The 16,763-nt window shown below is 41.3% G+C and overlaps 1 protein-coding gene across 2 annotated transcripts; it reads left to right on the forward strand.

Moving 5' to 3' along the window:
- The first annotated feature begins 3,721 nt into the window (after positions 1 to 3,721).
- TASL (TLR adaptor interacting with endolysosomal SLC15A4) lies at positions 3,722 to 15,290 on the forward strand. 2 transcript variants are annotated; one of them, XM_021295386.2, is made up of 2 exons: positions 3,722 to 4,274; positions 13,179 to 15,290. In XM_021295386.2, the coding sequence occupies exon 2, from the start codon at positions 13,202 to 13,204 to the stop codon at positions 14,078 to 14,080; it is 879 nt and encodes a 292-aa protein (XP_021151061.2). In that variant the 5' UTR covers positions 3,722 to 4,274; positions 13,179 to 13,201; the 3' UTR covers positions 14,081 to 15,290. The 2 variants fall into 2 exon arrangements, with proteins under 2 accessions (XP_021151061.2, XP_021151062.2); XM_021295387.2 differs by lacking the exon at positions 3,722 to 4,274 and adding an exon at positions 5,665 to 6,126.
- Positions 15,291 to 16,763: the final 1,473 nt, after the last annotated feature.

Genomic DNA, 16,763 nt, shown 5'->3' on the forward strand with positions numbered 1-16,763 from the left:
CATAAATAGTTCCTCCCAGACCTACTGGTTAGTCTTATTACTAATCCAATGATGTGTCTTTCTATCTGATACATAGGATGTAATTAGCTGCTACCTAATTAAGTGAGCATATGTGGTTAATCATTCCAGACTTGTGAAGCAAAGGATGCATTGTAACATCCCTCTGGTATTCCTGCAGTAGGAAGTGATCTGACATAGTTAGGGGCTCAAGCACCTTTTTATTCTGCAGGACATGCTTTGAAATGCAGGGATCTGGGATGGCTGATCTATTTGTTTGCCACCTGAAATACTAATCTTGATCATTCCTATTTGCTAAGCACACTCAGGTTTACGAATAAGATAATAATTGTGACATTTTTTCATTGTTTGCAGAAATGATTTATATGAATTTCAAGCACCTAAAGTTTTCAATGTATGAAAAGCATCAAATAAAACTAAAATCAGGAGAAACCACCAACTCTTCAGATTATATATACATATTTTGGAAGTTTAGACACCTACAAATAAATGATGTGTGTTGGGGAAAAATCCAGGAAAAAAAGGTTACTGCTGATTTTCTTCTTTGAAAACAGACTTTTAAAGAAATGAATGAGGCCTACCACAACACAAATTCCATGAAAGGTGCAGAACTGATGTCTTTGCATCCTGGAAAGCTTAAAAAATGACCCCTGAAAACTGCCTAAAAAGATCTGGAAGGTGCAAACATAAGCAGGGTTATAACTGCTGATAAACCCTTTAGCTGAGCTGGCTGGTGAGCTGGGGAAGAATACACTTAATTGCTTAAAGAGTGGTTGAGGTTTGCGCTCTACCCACTGTGCTGCTGGTTCAAGCTGCTCTCTGCTGCTGGCTGAAACGCATCATACCCTGAGGTATTTCAGTCAGCAGCAGAGAGCAAGCTCTACACACTGCTCATGGGGTACATCAGTTTTTCAGTAAATATTTATCTACATATTTATACATTGTGGACCATCTTTTATTCTCATTATTGTTTGAGGCTAGAGGGGTGTTAAAAAGTAGGTGGCATTTAGATTTTTTTAACCATCTATTTCTAAGTTATCATGCTACTAGTTGGGGAGGAGAAAAAAAAGGAAAAGAGAGGGAAAAAAAGGAAAAAAAAAACACACTTTTTGGTTTTCGGCCAGACATTGACAATGGAAAGAGGGCAGCCTGCCCAGCACACTGCCTTCTGATGCTTTACAGGCCACTTGTCATTCATGCACTGCAGACTAAATAACAGTGCTTATATGCTTATGTGCCCATATGTGGTTATGCATGGACAGCACAATATACTCTGCCATCAATGGGATCCCTTGTACAGTAAGGGACTTTATTCTGAATACATCGGCACAGCATTATTAATGACCTTCCTTAAAAAAATATGGGCAGAACAGTTTGACAGCTAAAGGTAAAGAAAGGATTATGGATCAAGAGAGGTTAAGATCGGAAGGAAAGATTTCTAAACTGTGACAAGACCAGTCTCCTAGTTCATGTAAATTAGCGAGAGGAGAAAAGAACACGAACTGAACAGACTTCATTAACTGGCTGTTCATTACTAGAAAATACTAATGCTGCGAACGTAACGTAGAACAGCTTCAAAATGCTGTGTACAATACTGCCGTCTTTTCTCATAGAAAACTCGCTCTGGCATTGGGGATTTTATTGAAGAGTGTGATGGCCTTGCTTATAATTTTCTCATATCAAAGGCCTTGCTTTTTCTTCTTGATTTTCACATAGATTGAACCTATAGAAATGACTGGATATAACTAAAATATGTATGTGAGCCACAAAAGAGAAATGAAATTTAACATGAGAATAAATTGTATATTTTATCGACTAGGAGGAGCTTATAAGGCAGCAAATATTCCTTATTACATTGTCACTTGAAGCACAAAAAACATATTATAATGCAACAAGAAATCAGGAAATTCATGGCCCTTGCCTCTGTAGATAACTAAAAGATTTAATGGTCATTTGTATGACAAAATGACGGTTTAATTTTAAAGCATCAAACTCTGTGTGTAAAACCTGATTGCTTTAGCCACGTGGAAGGTGCTGTGCTCTCTGACTTGGATTCCTGGAGCTGAGGCTCTGGGCCCCAAGCACAGACAGACTTCTTGGTGCTGCATGGGCAGCCACTGCCAGTGAGCAGCTGGAAGCAGTAAATGCGGGTGCTCTCCAAAATTCCCCCACCTTTTCCAGAAGAGCAAGGCTCTCTGTGCATCCATTCCTTTTTTTCCTTCTTGGAAGCACCTGGCCAAGAGGAGAATGATGCCATATCCACCTTTCTTCTACATAACAGGTGGATGGCTGGAGTAAATGATCCAGGAGACTCTCTTCAGCCTGAGATTTCTCAAAACCAGACTTGCCTAGCACACATTTGGAAGATGAGAATCGTCACATTTTACCTAGAAAATTACATTGATCCATTTTCTGCTACCAGCAATGAAGAAAGAGAAAACGGAGTACAATGGAGGCTTCTTCCCTGTTTAAAGACTTATTTTTTACTCAAATAATTAATTATACTGGTGTAATTAATGCATTGGAAACTGAGTTTCAGGCTCTAATCAAGTTTGGCACACTGGGAAACTTGAAATATAACTGATTTTGCTGCTGTAAGGAACACAAATCATTCATGATTGTTCTTTATGATGGAGTGCTACATAATGTGCTTATCTCTTTCCCATAACCTCTTCATTTGGAAAGACCAAAGGGATTTAAATTATCCCCTTTGTCATATGGAACAAAGAAATTATAAACTAGGTGATAATCTTAAGATGTTATCTTTAAACTTCTGAATTTCAAAATTCCTAGTTAATGGTATAGGCGTAGCTAATGCAGAGAGTGCTTACTGTGTACATACCTGCTTGAGTATATGTACGGGAAAACAGATTTATTTTCTGCTCTTATTCCTACTATTAATTTTAACAAAAGCTATGGAATATTGGTCCTCTCAAAGGCTCCCAATTTATAATTTCTAGAATACAAACATTTTACCTACAAGTGACAGGCAGCTGCCTTAGCAATGTTTGACAAAACAGGCCCAGGCTAAGCGGAGTTTTATTTATCCTAAACCTCTGTGGGGGAGCCTGTGTCTATAAAGAAGGAACTTCAGCCTTGTCATGTGTTTCTGGCAGTACAGCATTATCAGTTACAACATATTGAGACACACCCATGGAATGACATTGGTGGGCAATGTTACCCTGTAAAGAAATAATAAACTGTCTGGTACTGGCGTATAGATGGGTCCCTTGAAAGCGTTTTTCTGACCTGCTTGCATCAGCCAATAGTGCATCACATTCAGAGCAGATGTGGACAGCAAAAGAGTGGGTGCTGAAACCCTCCCTCCATGGTGTGTGTGTTCGGGGGAGGTTGGTTTGGACTGGCTCCACCCTGGTCCCGTGAAACCCCAGGAGGAAACTTACCCATGGCAAATTTCAAGTATGGTCCTGGGGTGTGGAGTTTCCTCCAAAAGGAATCTGCTTCACGTGCTTCAAGACGTAAACCAAAGCACAATGAAAGGATACAACTGGCAGATGTGTTTTGAAAAGAAACTCTTGAACTGAAATAGAAAGTTAAGATAGGGTCAAAATTAAAGCAGATTCCTAGAGGAAACTCCCTGGGAATAGGAGAAACTTGAAATGTGCTTTGTTTGCAGGAGGGGATGGGAGGAGATGGGGATAACAGATGCATGAGACTTGTAGCAAAGTGCACTGAGAGAAACAAGTTGTCGTGGCCTCGGACAATCTGAGCTACGTGTACAGATGAAGAGACTGACTGAGCAAATGACCCCCTGAGCTGCTGAAGCTTTCCCTCTCCTCTCCTCTCACACCTATTCCACTGGGTGCTGGAGGCACAGCGCCTGTGGGGATCTTTGCAAAAGGGGGCCGGTGCTGCTACATCGAGCAGTGTCCCGACTCCTTCAACTCTGAATCTAGCCCGCAGAGCGCTACACTCAGCAGTTGATAGGCTACAACATAAAAATTCATATATGACAATGCTTCTTAGATGCGGATAACCCTCCCAAAGTCATGAGTGAACAGGGAGAAGGTCACTTGAATAAATGAGTGTCCCCAAAGTCTAGATTGCCATGATGTTAATGTGCAATTTATATGATCAAAAATGACAGTTTTACATCTCCCTTCCACAGGCACAGATAGCTACTCGGCAGAAATATGGACAGTGTTTTACTTCCTCTAGAGCGCTAAAAACATCATATGCGCATAACTGGGGGAAAAAAAAGGCCACTTGTTTTTGCCAAATGTAGGTGCCTGAAGGTAAGTCTGAAATCCATATTTAGGTATCCATATAAAAGTAGATTGATTTTTCAGTGGTTTTGGATAGCTGTGCTTTTATGGCTGTGGAAGCAGTTTTTACTTTCAAAAATCTGTCAATTTTTATATTTCTGTTTTTACATGGATTTAGGTGATTTGAAATATATTTTGAAAACTCGCTGACAACCTTTATAGAACTGATTTTTTTATACTACCAAAGTTATTTCCCAGCAGTCTAACAAGAAATATTGAGCTCCTAGGTACATATTGCTCTGTGGGTCTACAGAGGAGGTAAAACTTGCTAGTGATGTATTTCTTGCTCCTCTCAATACTATTTCAACCAGATAATGGAAACACCAAAAAAGTGTTGGACCAGAATAAATTTGAAAAGGCTTGAGATTGGTCCATAGGACTGGTGAAGGATTAGAGAAAAAAATACAATAATATTAATGTTAATGTTAAGCATGAAGGAGTTGTTGGTTACTACAGTAGTTTTGTTTCTACAGGGAATGCTTTTTGCAGTGAAGATATGTATTGAGATTTGCATTAAACTGCCAATTTTGTCCAGTTCTTGTGCTTTTTAGATGTTAATCCTAGCATAGCATTTGATCAGGTATAATATTATATGATTAAATTGTTCTATGAATTAGCTAGGGATGTCTAGGTAGGGCCAGACTGACATATGTATTTTTTCCATGCCTATGGCTAAGACTTTGGATAGTAGTCCTGGTTGTGTATCATATCACAGAAATATTTAGCAGAATTATGTTAACAGAAGCATTATACTACAACATATTTTCTGTCTGACAGAGTTGGAGGCTTCTGAGAAAAAAATAAATAAATTAAGAAATAGGTCCTCAATAAGGAAGTTAAAATACATTGAGAGTGAATATAATTTTTTCTTTTTCTTGCAATGTATGGATGCCTGGTAATACCTTTTTAAGCAAATTCTGTACATCCTGTTGGGATCAATTCAAACCTTTCAGCTACGTGCTTCAGACAGTACATATCCTCTGTCCTTTAAGGAATGCCGCAACACTGAACTCAAAGCCATATGTACTGTCAATACACCTCAGGCTTGGAGGCTGAACTCACACTTGCCCAAGGTTATTATATTTTCATGTCCTGTCCCTGCTAAGAGAAGCTGCCTGTCCGGGTACGTCAGGGGCTGAGGTACCAAATGCACCTCCTTCTTAATTAATGTTCTTTGTGACAAGTTTTAGGGATACCAAGCAAAACCTGATAAACCAGCCGAGCTGTGCTGTTAGGGGCAATCTGAGGGGTACAAGGGTCTGCAGGCAGCAAAGCAGGCATGCTGTGACATGCATTTCTGCTTTGGCATCTTGCTTTTCCTACCTGTTTGACACGACAGTCTCGACATATCCAGGTGTCTTGCTGTGTCAGTTAAAAGGAGAGTGATAGATAATGCTTGAAATGGGGTACAGTGTAAGTTGTCAACAACTGAACAGTTTCACTAAGATTGTTCTAGCTGTTCAATTCACCAAGTTATTTTTTTGTATAGCAGTTAATAGTGAGAGGTCCATCTGCCTGGACTGAGTGTGTTGCAATCAGCTATTTTAACAGTACACAGTTTCACAATGAAGTTTCATTTAAACATAAAAGAGGAAGCAAGTTCAGTCAGTTATGAAACCCCCTCATCTCCTAAGGGACTTCCTTTCTATACTTCTGTGCTATAGAGGACTAGAAATAAAGCACATGTCATCTTAGAAGTGTATTTAAAAAAGAAATAAAAACAGAACGTGGCATTTTGGGGTAGGACAGAGTCACAGGAAGCTTTAAACTGGTTAGAAGACAACTGGTTTTCTGTACCTGGTCAGCTGCTGGATCTTTGGAGGTAAGAACTAGTTATAGCCTATGCATTATATAAATGTATGAAAAGGTTGCTCTTGCTTATCAAAGTGGCTCAGTTCTGTTTGTGTGGGACCACAGTTGGTAGCTGATAAAAAGAAGAATGTACTTTTCTTATTTGGAAAGCATGTGCGTGTTTGCAGAGTCTCAACTCCACGTGCAGTTTCTGCTGCCCCAAGAAGTGATGAGAACACTTCAAAAGTGCCATCTTTACAGCTGTGGCTGCCTGTGATTGGTCTGCAATGCAACTTCAAAATATATATATATAAAATGATCCTCTGATATTTCTAAAGTCTATTGTAAAATAATACTAAAAACGTTTTACAGAATAGTTTTAAAGGGAACCTTGTCAGGTGTGTTGCTTTTAGCATAATTATGGTATTTTTACTGATATTTCTGCAAATGTTAGTGTACTGTCCAAGTGATGTCTTGTCAGCAGAGAACTCTATTTGTAGATTAGAAGTAAAAATGGGCACCATAATAGATAAACATGAGCATCATATTAAAAAAAAAATGTTCATAGAATAAAAGCTGAGACTTTTTTGAAAACAAGATGATTCTAAAAAGTATAGAGGAAGAAACTTTATAATTGTATTTTCCTGATTCACAGCGAATTTCCTGGTTCACTGCAAATTCACAGCTTCACATGGGTGTACACACAGAATACGCACCCTCCCCCCTCTTTTTTATACTCTACAGCAGATGTGACTAATGTTTCAATGCTCATTAGTGCACCATTTCCCTTGCTTCTCCTGGGAAACCCCTTCAGCCTTTTCTGTCTTTCTTGCTGTTTATTCTCTTCACTTCTAGAAAATATTTTCTCTTCTGTGAGTGCACATGAATTTATTTCCTTTTTACTTCAGCTGCTTAGATACCAAATATTTCAGTCCAAGTAGTTTAGTCATGACAGCAATGAACAACTCATTAAAATAAACACAGAAATTCAGAAACATGAAATGATTTCCACCCCAGAAAGACATGAAATAAATGTAGAAATATAATGTATTCAAGTAATTCTTCTGAATGTGGAGCTCGATGCATTCCTGTTCATATTTCATGTTGCAGCTTACAGCGGTGGGTATGAGATGTAAAACGCTATCAAACCAGATTGACCGTGTCCTAAACCAACTTTGTATGGGTATAGGTGATTAAGAACACTGTGGAAAATGATAAACCAGTCTTGCTCTGTAAAAAGTTTTAGGGAAGTTGAACTGATAAAACAGACTTGGATGGGAAATTGTTTGAGAGCTCAAGAAGCTATATTTACCCACATACGGTTTTCATTGTGTTTTTATGGAAGCCTGTCCCCTCAGGCTCCACTTAAAGATACAACAGCACTCAAACATACTGTAAGAATTTATGTTTTCCCAGATGAAAGAAATCAGCTGCTCCTGAAGCTTACTGCCATCCATTTAGCATGATTGAAAATGGGTCGACACTTGTATAACAAGAACAACTGTACAGCAGACATAATGTGTTCTTGGGGAAGATGTCTCCTCATTTGCTTCCTTCAACCTGTCCTTCAAGGAGATTCCCTCATACTCTTGAAATACAGGATTAATATCCTCTCAAACCTACTCGTTTCCCCCAAGACAGCCCATATTCCCCCATGGGAGGGATGCTCCCAGCTTTCCTGCATCTCTTGAACTGTTGATGTGTGGATAAAGAAGGTGATGTTTTCTTCTGCAGAAAGACCAAAAGATCAGAGTGAAGGGAGCTGTGGGGAGGGGCTCGTCATGAAAGAGCTGGAAAGAAACACTGCTGAAAGAGCCTCAGGGCACAGTCTCATAGGTCTCAGATCTTCCAGAGCAGCAGCAGCAGCAGCAGCAGCAGCAGCACAGAGAGTAAGTTACACAGGGTGCAGGTAGCGTGCAGGTGCACATGCAAAAGCACCTGTTAGCTCTTCTGCCATGGGCAAAGTGGGCCATCTCCTACCTGAAATACCAGCCACTGTTGTAGAATCCTAGAGCCACAGAACAGCCCAGGTTGGAAGTGACCTTGAAAGATCAACTGGTCCAATCTTTAGTGAGAAAGGAAGCCTAGATGAGATTATCTAGTACCCTGTGCAACTGCATCTTGAAAACCTCCAGCAATGGGGACTCCACCACATCCCTGGGGAGGTTGTTCCAGTCACTGATTGTTCTCACTGTAAAAAATTTATTTCCTACATTGAGACGAAACCTCTCCCAATGCAACTTGTATCCACTGCCCCTTGTCTTCCTCATGTGGCTCCTTGTGAAGGGAAAGCCTCTGTCCTCTTTGTAGCTGCCCTATAGGTACTGGAATACTGTGATGAGATACCTCCCAACCCAGCCTTCTTTTTTTACAGAGAGGAGAGTCCTAACTCCTTCAATCTTTCCTCATAGGGTGGGTCCTCCAGCCCTTTGATTGTCTTTGTGTCCCTCCATTGGACCCTCTCCAGTCTGTCCACATATTTCTTGAATTGTGAGGGCCAGAATAGGACACGCCAGGTGTGGCCTGACATATGCTGAGTAGAGTGAGATGTTCACATCTTTACCTCTACTAGTGGTGTCCTTGCCCAGGGATCGATTTGCCTTCATTGCTGCAGTGGTGCACTGTTGAGCCATGTTCAGCTTGTTGTCCACCAGAACCCCCAGGTCTTTTTCAGCAAGGCTGCTCCCCAGCCACATCAGATCCCAGCTTGTACTGGGCTTGTTGGTTATGTTGTCCCAGGTACAGCGCCTTTGTTAAACTTCATACTGTTATTGCTGGCCCACTCTTCCAGCCTGTCCAGGTCTCCCTGGAAGATGAATTTCCCTTCCGACATGTTCACCTCATCATGCAGTTTAGTGTCATCAGCACTACCTTTACCCAAGCCAGCCCCGGGCACTGGAGAAAACCCTTGTGAACTGAGGTTCAGATACAAAAGATCTGTGGCTTTCAGGCATTAAGGAAAGGCTAAACTCATCCATAACCACAGCTCACTGTACTACCTTCTTCACTCTCCTGATTTCCCTATGCTGGCAGCACTGAGGCTTCCTGGGCCCTGTTTCACACTTCCTGGGCTTCCTGTTTCACTGGAAGGTGAGGTAAGGGTCCTACAACATATACAGGCTTGCTCTCCAGCCTATCCCACTTGCCAGGTGAACTCTTGCATGCATGTCCTGCAGCCTGAGGTAGATCCCAAACCTCACTGAAGGGATCTGTCTGTATCTCCGCAGCCTGGAAAAGTGTCTCTTAAAACGGTGAAAAAATGCTACAGATGGATCTGCAGTGTTTGAGTTCCCTCAAGACAGGGAGACTGTCATCTGCGGTCCCATCTAGTAAGTCAGCTAGAACTTAAGGTATACCCTGTGATAAAACTTGAACTCCAGCTACCAGCTGCACAACTTTAGTGCCACCGAGGGCCTTACTTGGGGATCTGAAAGCCAGACATACTCAAAACAAGCTTGTCTGTTCAATGAGTTTCCACCCCATCCTTTTGCAATGCAAAAGAATGTCCCTGTCCCCACTGAGCTGTGATCCCAGTTGGCACCACGTTCTTTCCATTGCCCCTAACAACTTTTCATCTTGCTCAGGTTTTTATGTAGGACACGATTTATCATATCTCTTTGTGTTTTGTTTATCCTGAGCCAAAAACTCCCATTCCATTTGCCTGCTCCCAGACTATAATGTGAGGTCTTTATGCAAACATTGGCACCATCTCCAAGCTTTATAACCCAGCAAATTTGCTGCCACTCAGAAAAGACTGGCAATACCACTGGATTCTCCACATGGCTTTAAACATTCATCCTGCCTTTAGGCTTTTCTTGTGCTGAAGAACTGAATAAAAACCCCAGGCAGGGCATGTGAGCTTTTAAGATCATCTGACAGTGATAAAGACTGTATCAGACAGAAAAGACATTGAAACCAGACAGACTTCTCGCTCAGTCTTCACTAGGCTTAGGTAGAATGGAGTCAGCTCCCATTCCCAGGAGAGTAGCCACACAAGGAAAAATCTCTTTGTCCGCCTTGTGTGCAAAATGCATCAGATCAGAATTGTAAAAAGGACTTTTTTTTCCTTGTGCAACAAAAGTCATGCATTTATTTTCAGGAAGAGAGAACTGAAATTTGAATTTAAGGAGCATGAGACCCTAAAAAAGACATTAGATATAATCCCTGTGCACTTGGAATCCTGGTGTGTATGTGCCTCTGTGGCATGGAAAGGGGATTAAGAGAAGAGACACGAGGAAGTAGAATTAATGAAAACTGTCATCTTTATCAGATGTAATATGCAAGAATTAAAGGTGACCCGATTGTGTGACCAGCCATTGGTAGTGATGTAATAACAACTTGTCAGCGGTATACAATACATAATAGTACTAGGACCAGAAATACATGCATGTGTCTTTTGCATTCAGGCTCTCGTCACTGCCTACCAAAGCTTCAATCATATTTCCTTGCAGAGCTGGGAATAGTCAGATTAGTGCAACAGCACTTGCCCAGTTTGGAGGGTAAGCCTGGAACTCATTCCACAAACTCCCGAGCATGACGGGAGCCTAATCTTTTTGGATTTGTCAGTTCTTTTCTTTTCTTTCCACTCCTGCCTTGGACAGTGTGCTCTAAAACTCTTAAAATAAGTATTGCAGAATGCAGTGCAAAGAAATGAAACCAGTGGTTTCATTTCCCTAACGTATCACCTTATGACAGAAACAGCATAACATCTGGGTAGTAGGAAAGACAGGAGTGTCACATGCTACCTGAAGACAACTGGCTTTGCGTACATTGGTCAAGCAGTGAAAGGACCATATGTTATATTTACACTAATTTCTCAGAATCCACACTAAAAACGAGCATAGGAATAAATGTGTAACAATCCCAGATTCAAGCTAGCCAAAGTTAGTGGTGGCTTTGCAATAAAGCCACCGGGGCCATGGATGACTGGGGGAAGGGAACAGCCTTTGCACTGCAAAAGGGGTGGAACAGAAACAAGAGAGAGGGGCATGAGTTGATAACCTGAGTCACTCTAGCATTTGGCTAAGATTTCTGTGGTGGCAGCTTAATCACGGCTAAAACCTGAAGCAAAACAACAACAGCATACTGCAAAGAAAGCCAAGCCCCAAACATGTTTGTTTGTCGTTTGTTTGGTTTGTGTTTTTGTGTTGTTGTTGTTTGTTTTGTTTGGTCTGTTTTTTTTTCCCTTTTGTGTAAATGTTTTCATTAAATATTACCTGCCTGTGGGAAATCTCACACAACTAGCAGCAGCAGAGAGGATCCAGGGCCACCAACGCAAGTGTTTAGACACATTGGATTTCCATGAGTATTTCCTTCTGAAGGAAGTTTATTTTCTCACCAGTGTGAAAATTTTATCACTAGTGTGAAAATTATTTTATTCTGCCCCACCAAGGAAAGTCTTGTATCATGCTGTCTACTTCTTAACGTCTGCGTAAGGTCTGTATCAATGCTTAGACAAGATTTAGCCAACATTTATTATTAGTGCAGCATTTTTCACTAGCAATTGTGACACCTGAAATACTTTACTAAGAAATAAGAGTTCTTTCACTCTTGGAAAAGATAAATCGAACAGCAGCGTGGGGTTGTGCAGTGTGTGCCAGAGAGATGCCACCTCCCCATTCACAGTTTATGGGAATATGTTCCCATTCTGGTCCTCTGTCACAGTGGGTGTTTGGAAATAGACAGGCAAACTGTCAAGTGACTGGGACATATGTTCTTATCTGCAGAGACAGTATCTGTTAAGGATTAAAATTATATAATTGGATTAAATAGTAAATTAAGAAACGTGTGCTATTAAAACAAAGACAAGTTGTCTGTTCCTCTGTCACACAAGATGTTTTGTACTATAGAGAGAAAAAACCAAAATTTATTTTAATTTAGTTTTACTTAAGGTTTACTTTCTCTTTGCTGGACCACACAATTTCTTTCGGACATCTTTCCCATTGATTGTCTCCTTGACATCTGTTAAATATAAAGACACAGGGGTGGATTTAAGAACAATTATGTGGTAGCAGAGCTGCAAAACATTGGACAGAACATTTACTGATGTGCAGATGCATGTGTGTCCTTGCTAACGAGTCCTGTCTTTCATTGCTAACGTGTCTACGCAGATTTGAGACTGAGGTGCCTGCTCAGAGAGCGGAGAGAGTGACTGCTGGAACCTGATTGTGCCTTTGTAGAAATGCAATGGAAACTGATGTGAGAGCTGGTAGTGCTCATGACTAATCCAACAGTGAAGGAGCTGGAGTACTTCTGAAATGTGCACTTTCCTATGCGTTGCACTGGAATATGTCTCTTAAAAAGTACACTGCAGATTTCTACATCTAGGGTAGTCAGTTTAAAATCCTTTTATAGTAACTGAACAGTGATAAGCAGTTCTAGGGCACAATTCATCTTCTTTCAATTTAGGCGTGTAAAACAGGCCAGATGAATCATGCCTCCGGAAAGCCTTGCTGGTGTCACTGACATTTTCATGTCTAAAATTTAGAGACAATTAATTCTATCCTGTTCAGCACGCAGAAGTGCAAAATGCTATTTTATGATCTGAATTTTTTTAATAAAAAAGGAACAAGACCTACAGTCATTCATTAGTCTGGAACAGAAGGGGTGATGCTCTCAATATGAATCTCAAATCAACATAGTTCTGAAGCAGCTGACAAACCACACACAAAAAAAGTTGCTTCAAAACCTATGAGAAAAAGGGGGAAACCCCTCAGGTTCTTACTGAAGTCAAGGGCCAAACCATACATATCTAAGTGTAAGCTAATACAGCAACTATTACCGCAAGAAACCACTTCTTGTTCCTCTCTTCCCAATTCACTTGCTGGATGTATTGGACATGCCACACATTACTGTATTATACAGAACATTTTTTGATGTGATTGAGTTCGCAGCACAACAGAGAAACTAGCTGATCGCTTTGCTCATTGACTCAAGTCCTTTAGAAAGACAGAGACACTCTTGTTCATGTCCACATTGGAAACATCTCTCTGCAGCTAGCAACAAGCCTTGTGTGTGTAATCAGCACTCAGTGAGTTTGCAGTGAAGTAACAGTTTGTTCTTGTCGTTTTTTCTGTCTGCCAGTGGTTCCTTTCCTTCAGTGAAGGATGCTGTCAGAAGGTTACCTTTATGGAATTGCCTACCTTTGTGAAGACCTGAACCCTGAGCTCTACAGCAAGAGTTCAACTGAGGAAGTAGTGTATGAAATGAGGTCCATTAGTTTTTCTTCCATGGACGATGCACAAGGAAAAAGCCTCCTTCAGAGGTGCAGATCTGCGGGCAAGTGCCTCTCCTCAGCCTGCGCTAGAGGCAGCAAGCACAGCAGAAAGCAGAAGGATAATCCCTTGCAGCCCACACAGCACCCTGTGCCTGCGGACCAGCCATCTCCAGCTGTGAATGCCTGTGAAGGAATGACAAGAAAAGACACATACCTGGTTCCATCTTCCTGCAAAAGCATTTGCAAGAACTACAATGATTTGCACATAGCCGGAGACTGCGTGGTGCCAATTAGCTCAGTCACGACAGGCTTTACCTGCGACAGCGGCATAGGCCCCTTCTTGGAGTCCTCAGAGATTCCTCCCCCCATGGAGTCCGTGAGGGTCCCCCCCTCCAGCGACACCATCCGCAAGCCCGCCCAGGGCTACTCCTCATGCTGGCGGCTGGCAAGCTTGGTGCCCCACCAGCAGCCCCTCTCCGACTCAGCCCTGAATGACTACCTGGAACAGAAGCTGGTGGAACTGTATAAGCAGTACATCATGGATAGCGTCGCCAACAGGGCATCCCCCACTCAGATCCTGGCCTCGGAGCTTATCATGACTAATGTAGATCAAATCAGCATGAAGATATCACGGGAGAGGAATATGGAGACCACCAAGGCCAAAGACATTGTCATCAGCCGCTTCTTACAAATAGCCAGTGGAAAAATATCTTCAGAAATGAGCACACCTAGTCTGCATATTTCCCAGTATAGCCACACTAATGCATAATATTTGAATGCCTGGTTTTATGTTCTGCAAAGTCAACTTCTAGTTTCTTAAGACATTCTTCTGCTTCATAAAAATGCATTTACTATCTACCACTTAAATCTTCCAGTACATATTAAATAAGTAAAAATATCTGTTCTGTGCAGCCCTCATTGTGAAACAGATGATCTGTTTTTTTATTAAAAAAAAAAAAAAAAAGTTTTTCCCTAAAGGTTTATTTTAGTGAGCCTCAGACGTTTAAAAAGTTTAGTAGAAAAATTGCCAAGAGCATATGACAGCGTTCAAGGTGCTCTGGTGTTCACTTTGTTCCTCATATGCTTGACATATCATTTCAACTTTCCTCTGTCTGGAGTCAGGGTGAAGAAGACTTGTGCCCATGAAAGCACAAGCACAGTGATCACAGAGCCACTGAAATCCAGAATTTAGGATGTCATCTAATTCATCTAATTCATCTAATTCATCTCCCTGCCCCACACGATATCCCTCACAGAAGTTTTTCACAATTTGTTCTTAAAGATATCAAGTGATAGACATTTATGGTTTCTTCTGTGCTAATCCTAATTATTTAGTTGGTGTCTTCCTGTTCAAAAGTTACCATCCCTTTTTGTGAAGCAAAAGCTATTTCCAAACAGAATTCACCAGTAGAAGAGTGCCTGTATACAAGTGTGTTTTGCACTGAACCAGACTATTACGATGGATGCTGGTGGCCTGTGATCGCAGACACCACCTTTGCCAGCTACTAGCAGACCTGCAGCCATTGGAGTGGTTGTGTAGGGACAGCAATGAAAATAAAGGGGGAGGAGGATGAAGAATTCACCTTTGTTAAGAGAATTGCACATTGAGAAGTACAGGCTAATCTGAAATCCATTGGATTAATGTCAACAGTTCCCTTGAATGCAGAAGGAAAGCTGACCCGGACTGCTCGGCAGTATGGCTAACCCCTTCTTTTGATAGGATCATTGCTCTGTATCACAGGTCAAGGTCATTTGAACCTGAAGTATTTCTAGTAGAAGGCCCTCTTTTGTAAAGTTTCACTAAGTCTTAAAAAAAAATTTGGAAAAAAGGTAGAAAAAAATAGCTGCCTTGTGGGCAAGGATGGTTACCGAGTCTGTATAATGTATAACACATTGTCAATGCCAACCCATCATTGGTTGAGTTTCTAAGTATAAATATAATATAAATACTAATTTATAATAAATATTTATAAAATGTTTGCATGTTTTTTTATTCCACAGTGTTGTTTTGATCTCTCCTCTCCTCTCCTCTCCTCTCCTCTCCTCTCCTCTCCTCTCCTCTCCTCTCCTCTCCTCTCCTCTCCTCTCCTCTCCTCTCCTCTCCTCTCCTCTCCTCTCCTCTCCTCTCCTCTCCTCTCCTCTCCTCTCCTCTCCTCTCCTCTCCTCTCCTCTCCTCTCCTCTCCTCTCCTCTCCATGTATATTTCAAAAACAAATGTAAAGCAGTAAACATGTCAGTTTATTCTACCGATGCTGTCTTTCCAGACATTACTGGGATAGCTCAGTCTATTTTCCTGCTTGTGCAATGAAGGGGTATCCAAAAAACAGTTGTCACAAGAACCTTTGATGTGTGAATCCAGAGACTGTACATCTGTTGCCATAGCAGCTGACCCAAATACTATTATTCAGCACTTCAGGATAGATAATTTCTGGTTTATAATATTTCTAGACTGTGGTCAAATGCAATTTACAAATAGGAAAAAAATGTTATTTTTCAGAGAAAATAACATTCATGGTAATACATAGGCACAAACTTGTGTTCTGCGTGCAAAATCCATTACCAGTACATGTCTCAAGTCAACTCTGCCAGGATAATGGGAATGTATGAAAATGGCTTACAGAGGACAGCAAAACTGAGCAAATACAGTAATTTTTGTGTCCTACATATACAGATTCAGGCTTTTCAAAACACAGGTTGCTTCGTGTTTGTTTTGTTTTGTTTTTCATGCCTATTGACATTCACATCACTGGATTTTAGTAGCAAAAGCTGTAGCAGAAAGCAACTTCAGAGTTGAATGCACAAATCAATACCCTCCCTGAAGGATCTGGCACCTTCATCAGAGAACATGACCCATTCTTACACTCAACTCTGCCCACTCCACAGGCCGCATACTGCGTGAACAAAACAGCATTTGATCTCCCGTTACTCAGAAATCGAGACTGTGATTTTCCTGCCAGCTGGCAGGGCTGTGACCATGGCCCGTGAGCAGCACCTGCTTGCCGTGGCTTCCTTCTCAGAAGACACGCAGGAAACAGCACAGGCAGCTGGAGAACAGGGGCTGAGAGGTCTACCCAGACCCACCTGAAAACCTTTCCTGGGCTCACCAGTGCTGTGTCAGGGGCTGCAATGAGAACCAGGGGTTGGATACCCAGAGGATGGTGATCTTACAGCAATGCACCATGGGGCAGTGGAGGAAAAAGACACATCTTAAATATACAAAAGCATGGCTGGTGCATTTAGAGGGCATGTTTGATACTTACATTTGATTAATTGTAGAATCATAGAATCGTTTAGGTTAGAAAAGACCTTTAAGATCATTGAGTCCAACTGTAAACCTGAAACTGCCCAAACCACCTCTAAACCATGTCCCTAAGCACCACATCTAGATGTCTTTTAAACACCTCAATCAACTACAAATTATTCCATTTCCATGCAGCTTTCTTCTAAGCAAAT

Source organism: Columba livia, chromosome 1, assembly GCF_036013475.1.
Source record: "Columba livia isolate bColLiv1 breed racing homer chromosome 1, bColLiv1.pat.W.v2, whole genome shotgun sequence".
Taxonomy (NCBI): Eukaryota; Metazoa; Chordata; class Aves; order Columbiformes; family Columbidae; genus Columba; species Columba livia.